The following is a 14,272-nucleotide window of genomic DNA, read 5'->3' as shown; positions in this document are numbered from 1 at the left end:
CATCTACTGTCTTCTCTGCTATAGTATAGGGAGTGTTAGATCCTGGGAGGTAGAAGAGAGGAAAAGGAAGGGAGTGAGTGAAAAAACATGACAAAGCTAGAAAACTGACTTGTCCACCTTTAGGTACTTTGGGCTACAATGAGAGCTCATTCCATCTGGAGATGTCCCAGATTGGCTTCTCCACACACACACTGGATGTGAGTCTTTACTCCCATAATTGTCATACCGTTTGTTTTTTTTATGTATATCTAATCCAAGCTTTCTTCTTTTCCTCAGGATGGTATTCTATTTGGGATGGTGGGAGCGTATGACTGGGATGGCGGGGTGCTGAAGGAAGGGGTGAATGGAAGAATCGTACCTCCCCGAGAAGCCTTTGAAAGCGAGTTTCCACTGGAGCTGAAAAACCATGCTGCTTATTTAGGTATCAATGTCATTCCATCTCAAATGACGCCCTTTGATGTCTCTTTTTTCTTTGTCTTCAAGAGTAGAACAGGTGTTTCTGAAAATAAATGCAACATAACTAAAAGACAAACTTAACCATCTTTAAAAACTGACTGATCGTCTTTTTAGCTTTTTTGAATGCGTTTCCAGTAGTCTTTTTCATTATGATCAAGCTGTTTTTAACCAAAATAATCATACTTCATTGTTTTCTAGTACATACAGTCAGGAACATAAATATATGGACAGAGACACATTCTTTCTAATTTAGTTTCTGTACATTACCACAGTGAATTTTAAATAAAATGTCATTATGAGTGAAGCAGATAAAGGCCTGGAGTTGATTAAAGTACTCGTGCTTGCATTTTGAAGATTGTGCTGTGAACAGACGACCTGCCGTCAAAGGAGCTCTCCATGCAGGTGAAAGGACCCATCATTAACCCTTGCATTGACGTGTTCTCCCTACCATGACAAAAGTGGATAAAGGTGGAAAGATTTCATGTAATCCATGGACACCAGTGAAGATCACAAATCATTGAAGAAAAAAGGTTCAGTGCACTGTCTAGGGGGTCTAGATGACCCAACTCCCAATGTTAAAGTGCCTAGGATAGCACAAAGTTTAAGCTGAGAAAACATTAAAAAAAACATGCCAGAAATTGCTACAGTATTAGGAGTGGCAAAATCAACAGTGTGGTACATCCTGAGAAAGAAAGAAAGCACTGGTGAACTCAGCAACGCAAAAAGACCTGGACGTCCACGGAAGACAACAGTGGTGGATGATGGCATAATCATTTCCATGGTGAAGAGGAACAACAGCCAACCAAGTGAACAACACTCTCCAGGAGGTAGGCGTATCAATATCCAAGTCTACCATAAAAAGAAGACTGCATGAAAGTAGATACAGAGGCTACACTGCAAGATGCAAGCCACTCATAAACCTCAAGAATTGGAAGGCTAGATTAGACTTTGCTAAAAAGCATCTAAAAAAGCCAGCACAGTTCTGGAAAAACATTCTTTGGACAAATGAGACCAAAATCAACCTCTACCAGAGTGATGGCAAGAGAAAAGTACGAACAAGGCGTGGAGAAGCTCATGATCCAAAGCACACTACATCATCAGTAAAACACTGTGGAGGCAGTGTGATGGTCTGGGCGTGCATGGCTGGTAGCGGCACTGGGACACTAGTGTTTATTGATGACGTGACCCAGGACAGGAGCAGCCCAATGAATTCGGAGGTGTTCAGAGACTTTCCGTCTGCGCAGATCCAGGTGAAAGCAGCCAAACTGATTGGGCGGTGTTTCATAATACAGATGGACAACGATCCAAAACATACAGCCAAAGCAACTCAGGAGTTTATTAAGGCAAAGAAGTGGAATATTCTTGAATGGTCACCTGACCTTAACCCAATTGAGCATGCATTTCACTTGTTGAAAACTAAACTTCAGACAGAAAGGCCCACAAACAAACAGCAACTGAAAGCCGCTGCAGTGAAGGCCTGGCAGAGCATTCAGAAGGAGAAAAACCCAGCATCTGGTGATGTCCACGAGTTCAAGACTTCAGGCTGTCATTGCCTACAAAGGGTTTTCAACCAAATACCATTTTGTTTTCAGTTATTTCATTCGTCCAATACTTACCAGCCCATGAAGGGATTGTGTTTAAAACATGCTTTAGTTTTTCACATTTTTATGCAATCTTTTTGTTCAACCCATGGAATAAAAGCTGAAAGTCTGCACTTCAATGGCATCTGAGTAGTTTTATTTAAAATTCACTGTGGTAATGTACAGAAACCAAATTAGAAGGAATGTGTCTCTGTCCAAATATTCATGGTCCTGACTGTAGTTTCTGCAGAGCAGCAGTAGTTCATTAGATATTTGCTGTTGGCGTGGTGCAAACCCACCACTACTTCCCGTCGCCACCTGTTTACGTGTTCTCCCGCTGGCTTACAGCGTCTCACAGCCCCCAACCTAACATTACCAGTGCAACCAAAGTGATCAATGTTGGAGCTATTCAAGTGTACAGTTTTGAGCCAGATTCCAGATTAGATGAGGAAAACAAAGACATACATGGATCTAATCGACTACAATTGGATGCATCAGAATGGAGCGGAGCAGGGAGCCTGTGGCCAGCCCGTCATATTTTCCACGTCATAAATATTTTCTTATTTAAACTGAATTTTTTTGTCTGCTCCTGATTTACAAAATTTTGAAAAAAGAAATACAAATTTAAGCTTACTTTTCTTAATCTATGTCCTCCATCATCAGAAAAATAAAGTTTCATGATACAGCAAAATGTTCTCAACAAATGTTCTCTTACCAGATGCCGATATTTAGGTAAAACTCCAAGATATTTCAGTTTCATGTTTCTGATTGTCTGCTGAGACTTTACATTTGTTTTCAATTTTACAATTACAGTAACTCCAGTCCCCTTTTACAGCTGCTTTGGCTGATGAGATCTATAGTGGGGACTTAAAAGTACCTATGTGAATAAAATCAGGAATCTTTCTGCTGCTATTGGTCAGACACCATGGTGGTCCAGTATGGAAACGCAAGGGGGCTACAAAAATTTAGAGATCTTCAAAAGAATTGGGAAAATGTAGTTATAACATAAAAGGAAGAATCCAGGAAAAATGCATATGAGAAAATAAAATGTCAAAAAAAAGGTTTTAACATTTAATAAAATGAAATCAATATATTCCAACATTACATTTACCCTGTTCTTGATGGGCCCTGAAAACTCTGAGGAAAATTAACCTGTGGACACTTTCACTACTATGAGGACTTAATGCTGCTGAATAAGTAAAATAAGAGATAAGAAGATGACTGCAAATGAGTTGAAGGAAAGTTCTACCCTTTCTGTCTAAATGTCCCTGAAACAAAATAATACATGTTATGTTTATGCTTTCCCAAAAAAAAGTCTCTATCTTGGTGACAAAAAGACCTTTATAATAACTATTTTAGCCCAACTCTGCTTAGAATTAGTAAACCTGTTCAGTTCTGTGAGGGTTTTATTATCTCCAAGTGAGCTTTGTCATCTTTTGGCTAATCTGTTAATAAGTATGAATTGTAACCTTTTTTTAACTAGTTGAAAATGTTTACTTTTATTCTACTGTATTTATCAAAACCATCGAAATGCAGTTTTTCAGTTTGAAATGAGCTTCCTGTTTAATGGCTCTTTGATTTGTAAACATGCTGCTGTTTTTTCTGTCAAATCTATGGCTCATGTAAAAAGAATAACAGACTTGTCAAACTATCAGAGGTCTGTTCAAATCAGCAAACAGGCTGCCGGGCTTTGAAGTGCCACTGAGGTCCGTTTGTTTGGTTTCATATGGGTTTTGGAGTTCGATTAAGGAATTTTAGAAGTTGTTTTCCTATTTCATATGTGTTTGCTAAAATGCTAAAAAAAATAACTTTACTTCTGACATTTTGGGATGTATCTTGATGAGTTTGCACCTGTGTTTGCATGTCATGCATAATTAACAGAGTTCTCAGCACATTGTTCAGCACATTGTTCTTGCTACTCTTATAATTTACCGAGTTTTTGTCTCATGTCATTGATAAAAGTATTTAGAATCTGCAGACTGTTGTCTTTTTGAAGAGACCATGTTTGATTTCCTAACTTTAAGTTAAAACATATAAAGAAGCACTGAATCATGTGTGTGTAGCTCAGTAAGTTTAGAAATTAGAATTATTACGTCTGATTTTACTAGACTTTGGTATGAGTAACAGTGTTTATTATCAGACTGAAAGCTGGGTTTTGAAAGAACAAATTTACATTTCAACGCCCAAAAGAAAAATGGTGCTGATTGTGCAACTTATTGGACAAAAAAATGGCAGATCGAAAGTTTTTTTTTTAGAGTTTCTCAACTATCTTATAATCTTTTTTTTTTTTTTTTTTTAGACAAAGACACAAATACATTTAAAGTTAATACATCACTAAGTTGTTAAGCATTCAGGAGATTGTGAACAAATGTTAAACTATTCAGCTTAACGTTGCAAATGTATTTCATGTAAATGCACGAGTGCTGCACTAGTCCATCAACATTGTTTTGAGGTCAAATTCAAACATTTTTTTTTAAATACCTTGTGTTGGGATGCAGTTGGATCTGACGTGTGTGTGTGCAGGTTACACGGTCTCCTCTGTGGTCATTGGAAACTGGAGAACGTTGTATGTGGCTGGAGCTCCCCGATTCAAACACAAAGGCAAAGTGATTCTGTTTGAATTCACAGACGACAGCGGTGTTAATATTGTACAGGCCATGAATGGGGAACAGGTAAAAAAAAAGATTCTTGTTTGAGTTTTTGGTTCACCTTAAAATATGAATGTCACATTCTATGGAAGGGCTCCATCTACTGGACACACCACGCAACAACATGTCTCTGTCTCCAGATTGGATCCTACTTTGGCAGTGAGGTGTGTGGGCTGGACATAGATCAGGATGGCATCACTGATGTGCTTCTTATTGCTGCTCCCATGTTCCTCAGTTCGGGGAACAAAGAGGGTGGTAAAGTTTACATCTACTCACTTAGTGGGGTAAGAAAGTTAAAGCCACAATTATAGTAAGACAATTCCAGTTTGATCTGGTAAATCACAGCTCTTTCTGTCACAGGAGGGGGTTTTTGTACCAAATGGTACCCTGAAGTCAGAGAAAAAGTCCCAGGATGCAAGGTTTGGTTATGCACTGGCAGCTGCTCCTGATCTGAACCATGATGATCTTACTGACTTGGTGGTTGGAGCACCTTTGGAGGATGAGCACATCGGTGCCATTTATATTTATCATGGAGATGGGATTTACATCAATAACAATTACAAGCAGGTATATCTAATTTATGTACTCCCTCATGCTCATGAATACCTCTCAGAGTTCAGTTAAATGGAAATCTGCTTTCTCGTCCTCACAGCGAATACCGGGGTCCTCACTTTACCCCTCCCTGAAGTATTTTGGCCGCAGTGTGAGTGCTCGGTTGGACTTGGATGGGGATGACCTCATAGATTTGGCAGTGGGAGCACAAGGCAATGCTGTGCTACTAAGGTCGGCAGACACAGACTGAAAGACAGCACCACTGTTCATTATCTTAATAATTCAGAATTTACATGTCCATAAATATATCTTCTATAAAAAGTTGGTTTTACCTTTAAAAACTGAGCCTAAAAAAAGAAATGCAAGCCAATTACCAGCCGTTTCTTTGGTGTAACGCTCCACTTTCTGTCCATTGTGTCTTAAAGTTCTCGCAGCATCGTCCAGGTCAAAGTGAGCCTTTCTTTCCAGCCACATTCCATCAACGTCATTCAGAAAACCTGTCAGAGAGGCAGCAGAGAGTCAGCCTGCCTAAACGCCACTGCCTGCTTCACAGCTGTCTCCCGCTCACCTGGATCCAGCAGCAACATTTTTGGTGGTTTTCCATAAAATACTTGCTGTAGTAATAACATGAAGATCTAATGAACTATGTTGTGACCTGCAAAAATGGAATCTTAAGAAAGTAAAAATTCTTTGTTTCAAGCAAATTTACCCTTTTTTTTGTCTTGCAAGAAAAATAATAAATCTTTGTTTGAGAAAAAAATCTTTTTTCTTCAAATAAGAATTCTTGATGAGACCATTTTTCCTCTACCATTGGCAGATTGTTTTGCTTATTTAAAGAAAATCTGTCAATGGGGTAGTGATTTTTGTCTTTTTTCTAAGGGGCCTCTTTTGCTGTGTGAATGCTGAGCATCTCCTTTGTAAACTTGTCTTCCAGATCTGTCAGTGATGGCGACATTGGATGACCGGAAGCTGTCAGCCCGGGCTTTGTTTGATGACAGCTCCCACCGACAAACCCAGATTTTAGTCCAAGCCCAGATAGGAAAGACCCTCTGCTATAGACTTCCCTTTCATGTCTTTGTAAGTGTGGGGACACACATCCTCCAAAATCTTTGAGAAAAGACCATCAAAGGTACTCTTTTTTTTATTTGTCAGGACACAGCGGATTACATCCGTCCTATTAGCTTCTCCCTGCGGTTTAAGATCAACAACACCAAGACTGGCCCTGTGCTGGATGAAGGATGGCAAAACACCATCAATAAGTCTGTAAGTGCACAAACGTGGCCAATTTTCCCATTCCTTTTTTCCAATTTCAACAAAAGATAGTGCTTCACTTCCCCATACATCTGCCCAGATTCCTTTTTTCAAAGATTGTGGAGAGGATGATGTTTGCACAACAGACCTGGTGCTGAACGCACGCATGGACATCTCCGGGACTCGGTAGATATTTTTAGATATTCTTTTCATCCTAGGCAGAGGAAGAAGCATCCAGTCTGAGTTTCAGTGTTTTCCCCACAGACAGAAGCCTTATGTGATTCGCAGCACGCGTAGGCGTCTGGCAGTTGAAGTGCAGCTTCAGAACAGACTGGAAAACGCCTACAACACCAGCCTGAAGCTGCACTATTCACGAAACCTGCACTTCTCCAGCCTAAGCATTCGGGTAACTCACATTGCGCTTGCCCTGGATGCAACAAATCCTCCGTATTTTAATCCAATGTCCTCTTCTTTTTGTTTTTTTAACATAGGAGGATGCCTACTTTAAGATGGAGTGTACAGCAATTGGCTCAAACATTCACTCTTGTAACGTCAGCTACCCAGTGTTTCGCTCTCGGTCAAAGGTGCGCTTACCTGAAGGATTGACTCCATTGGTCTCACACTTTCCTTTCCTCGGGTGAAACTTAAGACTATTTTCTGCTCTTTTTAGGTTAACTTTATGCTGGAGTTTGAGTTCAGCTGCAGTTTTCTGCACAGTCGTGTCCAGATAAAGATCAACGCTTCCAGGTAGTTGAGTCATGGCTGTGTCATGCACATTTTCACCAACCTGCAGGGAAACTTTTGCTGTAACTCTCGCTCTGGTCTTGCAGTGACAGTGTTGAAAGACAGGAGACTTTGGGGGACAACAGTGTTCAGTTGCAAACCTTTGTTCAGTATGAGCCAGAGTTGTATATTAGTAGGTGAGACTGCACAGTATAAGCTTTTTTTGTTATTTTTTCTTGCTATTGATGTACTTACAGGCTTGTTCTTTATGCAGTACCTCTAATCTGAACCGCTACGAAGTCCACCCCACTCGAACAGCATCGGAAGCAATTGGGCCACAATTTTTCACCTACTTTAGGGTAAATCCTTGATTCTAATAAAAAATGTCTGAAAATGTCAAATATTGACATAAGTATCCACCAATTTTTTTTTTTATATTTTAGTTGCAGAATTTTGGCTGTTACTTGCTGAGTAACCTGGAGCTGCGGCTGTATCTGCCCACTGCAGCTGCAGGAGACAGCACCTTCATGACTGTCACCGATGTCTCCTCAAACAACGTGAGCAGATTCTCTTTTTTAGGATGCATTTGCATTTTCACTTCTCTCAGATAAGACATGACATTTGCTCATTCCCCCCCACCCAGGCCTCAGGGGTGAACTGTACTGTCATGAGTGATGTGGCGCAGCTGAAGAGCAGGCAGAGAGAAGTGCGGCCACTTCATCCTGAAGACATGATGCAGGATGAAATCCTGGTGAGGCCCAGAAAACAGGCGCTTCTCAATCCCTTGAACAGCAGCTGATGGGAAATCTCCATTTTCCATACATAGAACTGCAGCAGGTCATGGTGCACGGAGATTGTGTGTGAGGTGCGGCAGCTCAGGGAGGACGTCATCATTCGAGTGAGCCGCAGAGTTCATGAGGATTTTTTCAGGAAAGTGAGTAACATGACAAATAAGGTGACTCAGTTATTCTCCAGTCGCTCCAGCTTTGACCATGACCCTTTTCTTTATGTATTCAGGCAAAATATAAGTCAATGAGGATAATAGGCGCCTATGGCCTCACAGCTCAGGAGACTAACCTCATCACTCTGGGAAAAGGAACAGTCTGGGGGGAGGTAAGAGACGGGCTGAGTTTAAAAATATTAGTTAATCAAATCCATATTTACTAACAATATGCAGAATATGCAACATAAATGAATCAAATGTATGAATCAAATTTCTTTTTAAGTCATTTTGAGTATTTTTTCAGGCATAAAAACTGTTTTCAGTTGGTTTTTATTCAAGAATTACTTATTTTAAGAATGAAAATTCAATTTTTGTTTATTAGTTAGTTAGCTTGTGCGGTTATTTTGGATGGAAATTTGAAAACGTAATCAATATTCACCTACATTTCAACAATTAGTGGATATGCAAAGATGTCGCAAGGGTTAAAATATTTTGGCAGAGACCACCAGCCCTACGTTAGAGTGTACCTAACATACCCATGCGTCTCCCACACTTCTCTTTAGACTGTACTGGAGGTGCTGAAGGGAAGAGCTATTCCCATCTCGCTCTGGATTCTGATCGGCAGCATCATAGGCGGTCTGCTGCTGTTGGCTCTTATTATCTTCATACTGTGGAAGGTATCACATCAAACTCTCTTTGATGTTCAAGACATATGTGTAATATATAAAGGATAGCGTATTCATTCACGCTCTTTTCCTTATTGTCAGCTCGGATTCTTTACACGCAAACACAGAGGAGAGGAGGAAAATCCTGAAGACTGAATCTGTATGAACAGCGATTTGCCTTGTGGACTACAAGGGAAGTAGATTTTTCTTTGAGCCTCCCACCAGGCACAGACATTCAGGAAATGGATGCAACAGAGTTTCCAAAGACTAAAAAAGAGCATCGCAAGGGTCTAACAGAAATGCACTTCCCACTATTTCCAGAGTATGGAGGCACTTACAGCCGGGCAAAAAAAGTATTTGAATATTCTGCAAGTTGTCCCACTTAAAATGATGAGAGAGATCAGTAATGTTCATCGTAAGTTCATTTCAACTTTAAGAAACAGAACAAGAATCCAGGAAACCACACTGTAGGATTTGACATTAAACGCACCATTATTCAAGTACATTCTATAAAAAAAAAAACAATTCTGGATTCTTTTTTACTTTCCGTCTCCCACAGTTGAAGCATATCTATGATAAACATTACAGGCTTCTCATTAACTTGCAGAATCAGTGACTAATAAATACTTTTTACCCCAATGTTTGTAAATAACCTTAGTTTAATTTTAAGGAATTTGAAAATGTATTAAGCCACAGTTCTTTTATTTAACTTGCAGACTTGTTCATGGTTTTATATTTCAAATGTTCACTCGGTTCTACAGCTTTTTGTTTCATGATGGGAAATAAAAAACATTTGGAAAGGGTTCCTCCTGTTGTGTTTATTATTTGCAAGGAATAAAAACAATCAGATTTAAATCCACTTCTAACCGAAACATATTTGCTGTAAACTCTAAAACTGTTGTGACAAAAAAACAAAATCAAATAATTTTTAAGTAAAATGTGGGGTGTCAGTCATTCTTCCAAATCTGACTTAACTTGTAGGTTTTGTAGAGGAACTTATGTAGGACTCCAGAAGAAAGATTGTTTCATCCACTTGATTCTCTGCTGAATCTAATCTGGAAAGAAAAAAAAGGAAAATTTAAAACCTGTTTAAAAAACTTTGCCAAATATACATTTTTTGTTTCTGTCGTCTTCTCTTACTTGTTAACATGAAGCCTTAAGCTATCCAGTTGTTGCTTTTCAGGAGCGGTGATCATTTCTTCCACTTCAGTGAGCTGTTCGGGTTCGGCCCCGCTGGCCTGCAGAGACGCCAAAATAGCTTCGATTCGTTGCGATTTCTCCAGAAGGCGCCTAAAAAACAAACATAATTCACATTTGGCGCATAGCAGTACCTGCATTCTTGTAAAACTTCAAGGAAAAATATGATTCAAAGACCCACTTGCTTTCTTTGGCCTCAAACAGCCGCCGCTCCATAAGGTTGGCCACTGTCTGGAGAGGAAAGCAGGCATGAAATAATACACCTGTGGCTCTCCATCCAGCTTTCTAAAGCTCCCAGTTTGTTTTCAGACTCACCTTGTAACAGTTCTGTAGCAGCAATCTCGCAGTAGGCAGCTGGTTGACGGTATAAAGATAGAAGGTCCGAGAGGGAGCAAAGTCTGGTGTTTTGGGGATTTCCTGGAGGATACATTTAAAAAAGAGATAATTACAGATAATAAAAATTGTACTAAAAAAAGAAAAAACTAGAACTATGGCTGCTTGGTTCAAACTTTGAGAACTCAACACATGTATTTTTAAATAAATCTATATACATTGGTAAACAGAACAATGCTGTTTTGGATTAAATAACTTCAGCTCAGATGTTTAAAATTCACCACCAGGTTAAAAAATTAGTCTTAGGATAGATCCAGGTGTATGATTAAAACAAATCGTAAACTTTTCATCCAGTTCCTTCTTTAAACCCATTTTACATCCACGTACCTGAAGCTGGACCAGGTTCTGTGAGAGCAGAGTGTACAACATGTCTTTAGCCTCTTTTGCTGGAATCATGGCGAAATCCTCCACTTGCTTCTGCTCCAGATGACGTTTCCGTAGCAACAGGCGGAAGATGCGCGCTGATCTGGAGCCAAATCTGAGGATGAATAAAAGGTATCTTATTAACAATGGGAGCCCAATAGCAACCGTATGTGTGGAGAGCAAACACACACACTGGTGTACCTCTCTTGTACGATGGACTCCAGGGTGGCCCGTGCCAGGTTAGCCAATGCTTGGTTCAGATCTGACAGAAAAGTTAGGGAAAGCTTTTGTTTTGGGTTTAGTAGCGAATGACACGCACACCTGTGGGATGGTTTGAACCTTCAAGTGAGCAGAAAGGATACTGACAATATACATTCCTCCTCCACTTTCCCCAGCCTTCCCCACAAACTCCATCTTAGGAAGGAAAAGTGGGAAACTTTTTGAGCATTTTGTGGGGAGCCAAGCAAAAATCAGAGAGATATTTGAGATGAGGAGGACCTACAGGGTCATCCACCAGCAGAGTGAGGTACTGGTCCAATATATGGCGGGGGATGTTGTAAGTAGCTGGGAGGGACCTGAAGATCTCATTGGCTGAAAGGGGTTTTGTGCACGGGGCAGTGGAAGAGGTTGTCACCTCACTCATCCTCAGCATGGTTCTCACTATTTCACTGCTGGTCTGGGTAGGAAAGATGTGAGAAGACAGCTAGTTAATAATAAATAATAATAATAAATAATTAATAATGAAATAAATGTAAAAAGCTGTAGTATTTAAAGCACAGAGAACAATCCAAGAAAAAAGAGGAATTATTAGGAGTACTTCCAAAAACTATCACTTTATTTCATTTAAAATTTGAATTTTCTTTGATTTTAAGGTCAATACTTCAAAGTCAGATAGTCTTATCAAACAACCAAATGCTTATGCTAAATTCCTTCAGCCATACAAAGAGGGTTTTCAAATACTATTCATTTTTACTTTTAACCATCAAATAATTATACACTGAGGAAATGTATTTGGGTTTTTTTTTCTAGGCAATTATTTTTCAAAACCTGTTTTTCTTTTAATGAATAAAAAAAATGGTTAGTTTGAAATGTTTTGTGGAATTCCCACCTGATCTAGTTTGTTGGCGACAGCACTGATGATAGTCTGATCCCGGAAATGCTGGTGGAACCGTTCAAAGTTCACCTGCCAGTAAATCCCCTCATCCCCATGAGTCTGAGCACCAAAGATCCAAGTTATGAGAAGACAAACAGAAGTCACAACCATAGAAGTCTTAGCATATGCAGTGAACATCTTGCTTTAACAAACGTCTCTCTGACCTCTGGGTCCATTTTCGCTTTTTTCGCATTTCTTTGGTCCTCTCCTTCCTCGCTGGCGAGCGAGCGTTTGCTCCGGCCTATGAGTGTCACTTGAGGAACCCTGTAGCAGTCGGGGAAGCTTTCCGGTGTGGGTGCAGTGCTGCTGGCAGGAGCTGCAGAAGTCGAATTGGCAGTCTGACTGCTCCCTGTCGTTCCTGCTCCTGCTGCTGGGGGACAGCGCTGGAGAAAATGAGTCTCTACCAGTTTGGAAAAGGTGGCGGACACTTCACCATAATCCATGCTCGACCCCTCTGTATCAACAAAACATCAAAGGAAGTATTCATTAGAAAATGAATCTACTGATCGCGATATTTTAGGCCTCAATCCAAAGCTTAACTGAAAAAAAAACCTTCAGAAAACAGATCATCTCTTTTATGGACAGTCTTTTGTTTGATTCTGATGCTCACCGTCCATACTCTGAGTTAGACGGTCTGCGACTGTCTTAACTGTGTTGCTCATCGTCATGTGGCCCCTCTGCAGCAGCTCCTCTATGATAAGCTCACCGGTGTCGCCGTACAGCGTTTTGGCTGTGTATATGTAACGTGGGTAGCGCAGAATTCTCAGTACCCGATCGCAGTGGGCTTTGTATTCCGTCGGGCTCCCCGGTCCTTTTCGACCTTGAATAAACGAACAGGCTCCATGTTGCACAAGAACGCACAGAGACTTCTTTACCTTGATGAAAGAAGAAGAAGTCCTGTTAAAGTACATGAACATTACCAGACATCACTGTATTGTATTGACAAAAAACTGATAAGCAATCAGTTTCAGGTAAAACTGTTTTCAAATATGAATATATATTACCTGAATAATTACATTATAATTTTGTTTCTCTTATTGTTCAAATATCTTTAAAGAACTAACTTTTGCCATATTGCAAGGGACATAGTAATATATGTGACCGTTTGCTTTGAATAATAATTCAAATAATGAATAATTTTGATTATTTTTCAAAGAACATCTGACTACAGCGAATGCAATCTCAGTCTTGCGTTGACCTACCAGATCCACTGACAAGCCAGTTTCATGAACAATGGCTCTTAAATTTTGCGTTCCACTTTTGAGCAGATTTCTTCCCACTTTCTCCACCACTTCTCCAAAGTGCTCCTGCAGCAGAAGACCACACAGACGGACCTCCTGGGCTGTCATCTGCACAAACACACCAACAGTTCAATGAAAACCACTAAGTTAATAATAAGAACTAATGCATGTGCTTTTAGTAGGCTGTAAAGATGAATCGATTCATCCATCTGAGGCAAGATGTTAATCGAATCAAACTATACCAATATGAATTAATTTTAAAAGGAAATAAATCAATTATTATCAATATTGGAAAATACCATTTGGATTAAGGCACAGTAGGCTTTTTTTCTAACTATAACGTTAAAACAGACAACACATCGAATGGCAGCAAAATGTAGGTAAAACTGTCCATTCATTCTTTTTTACTTGTTTGTTTGTAAACATGTTTAATTTACACTTAATTATGTTGCAAAAAAATACAGGGAATGTGGAAAACTTCCCCTGCACTGTTCAGAATCCAGGTATTTATTTTCTGAGTCCCACTGGTTGAATTCTTGGCTAAAGATGTTCTGGATCGATTTTAGATCAGTGAATCGGATCGGATTTGATCGTTCAACATGAACCAATATAAACAATAAATCAATTTTATTTTAGTTCAGTTTAGTTTTTCAATAAACAGCACTTTTTTTAGTTATGTTATCTCTATACATCTAGTTTACGAACTACAAACAACAATAATAGTATTTTACTTTGTTAAAACAGGCACCACTTATTCCAACAGGTAAAATCTAAAAATAAAAAGTTAGATCGGTCATTAAGTAGTTTCCCTTATAGCATACAGTGCATGTAAACTATCTCTTCTAATTTGAAAAGTCAACAGTTGTTCAAGTTCTTTCCCCCTTGGGCTTTTGGATAGTAAAATTACAATTGCATGCTGGGAATTTACTAAATTATCTCTGAATATTTGATGGTATAAGCCTGGCATTTTTTTTTTTTCACAAACCTTTTTCGATTTCAGATCTCGCAATGAAAGCAGACTCCGTGCAGATAGTTTAGCGCATGAGGCTAGTCGATGACAACAAACAGACACTTCCGCTCCCGGTTTTTTGCTTGCTGTGATTCGAC

The 14,272-nt window shown here is 39.5% G+C and overlaps 2 protein-coding genes across 2 annotated transcripts in view; one reads left to right on the top strand and one right to left on the bottom strand.

The window, feature by feature from the left end:
• The window catches only part of itga10 (integrin subunit alpha 10), a 30,366-nt gene extending 20,745 nt beyond the window's left edge, over positions 1–9,621 (top strand). Inside the window, exons 10-30 of the mRNA XM_004078154.4 lie at positions 124–197; positions 277–421; positions 4,560–4,708; positions 4,825–4,968; positions 5,045–5,251; positions 5,337–5,467; positions 5,662–5,828; positions 6,171–6,313; positions 6,389–6,499; positions 6,588–6,673; positions 6,752–6,893; positions 6,979–7,071; positions 7,158–7,234; positions 7,318–7,407; positions 7,485–7,569; positions 7,654–7,767; positions 7,854–7,961; positions 8,037–8,144; positions 8,228–8,323; positions 8,717–8,830; positions 8,921–9,621. Coding sequence (XP_004078202.1) covers positions 124–197; positions 277–421; positions 4,560–4,708; positions 4,825–4,968; positions 5,045–5,251; positions 5,337–5,467; positions 5,662–5,828; positions 6,171–6,313; positions 6,389–6,499; positions 6,588–6,673; positions 6,752–6,893; positions 6,979–7,071; positions 7,158–7,234; positions 7,318–7,407; positions 7,485–7,569; positions 7,654–7,767; positions 7,854–7,961; positions 8,037–8,144; positions 8,228–8,323; positions 8,717–8,830; positions 8,921–8,974 — 2,438 coding nt within the window. The 3' untranslated portion in view covers positions 8,975–9,621. The remainder of the gene's footprint in view (positions 1–123; positions 198–276; positions 422–4,559; positions 4,709–4,824; positions 4,969–5,044; positions 5,252–5,336; positions 5,468–5,661; positions 5,829–6,170; positions 6,314–6,388; positions 6,500–6,587; positions 6,674–6,751; positions 6,894–6,978; positions 7,072–7,157; positions 7,235–7,317; positions 7,408–7,484; positions 7,570–7,653; positions 7,768–7,853; positions 7,962–8,036; positions 8,145–8,227; positions 8,324–8,716; positions 8,831–8,920) is intronic.
• polr3c (RNA polymerase III subunit C) lies at positions 9,617–14,269 on the bottom strand. The gene is made up of 13 exons (XM_004077914.4): positions 14,151–14,269; positions 13,127–13,273; positions 12,535–12,799; positions 12,089–12,378; positions 11,880–11,984; positions 11,274–11,447; positions 11,134–11,185; positions 10,973–11,033; positions 10,736–10,886; positions 10,331–10,432; positions 10,197–10,246; positions 9,959–10,108; positions 9,617–9,873 (listed from the first exon to the last, which is right to left on the bottom strand). The coding sequence occupies exons 2-13, from the start codon at positions 13,271–13,273 to the stop codon at positions 9,789–9,791; spliced, it is 1,632 nt and encodes a 543-aa protein (XP_004077962.1). The 5' UTR covers positions 14,151–14,269; the 3' UTR covers positions 9,617–9,788.
• Positions 14,270–14,272: the final 3 nt, after the last annotated feature.

This window comes from Oryzias latipes, chromosome 16 (assembly GCF_002234675.1).
Source record: "Oryzias latipes chromosome 16, ASM223467v1".
In the NCBI taxonomy this organism is placed as follows: Eukaryota; Metazoa; Chordata; class Actinopteri; order Beloniformes; family Adrianichthyidae; genus Oryzias; species Oryzias latipes.
This window is presented reverse-complemented; position numbering and strand designations above follow the sequence as displayed.

What these genes read in the sequence shown, in the direction of transcription:
- polr3c (XM_004077914.4), bottom strand. Translation starts at nt 13,273, where the DNA reads ATGACAGCCCAGGAGGTCCGTCTGTGTGGTCTTCTGCTGCAGGAGCAC. An exon ending in TCTAACTCAGAGTATGGACG is followed by an intron (nt 12,379 to 12,534) that starts GTGAGCATCAGA and finishes TTGTTGATACAG; the next exon opens with AGGGGTCGAGCATGGATTAT. An exon ending in TCGCCAACAAACTAGATCAG is followed by an intron (nt 11,448 to 11,879) that starts GTGGGAATTCCA and finishes TTTCCTACCCAG; the next exon opens with ACCAGCAGTGAAATAGTGAG.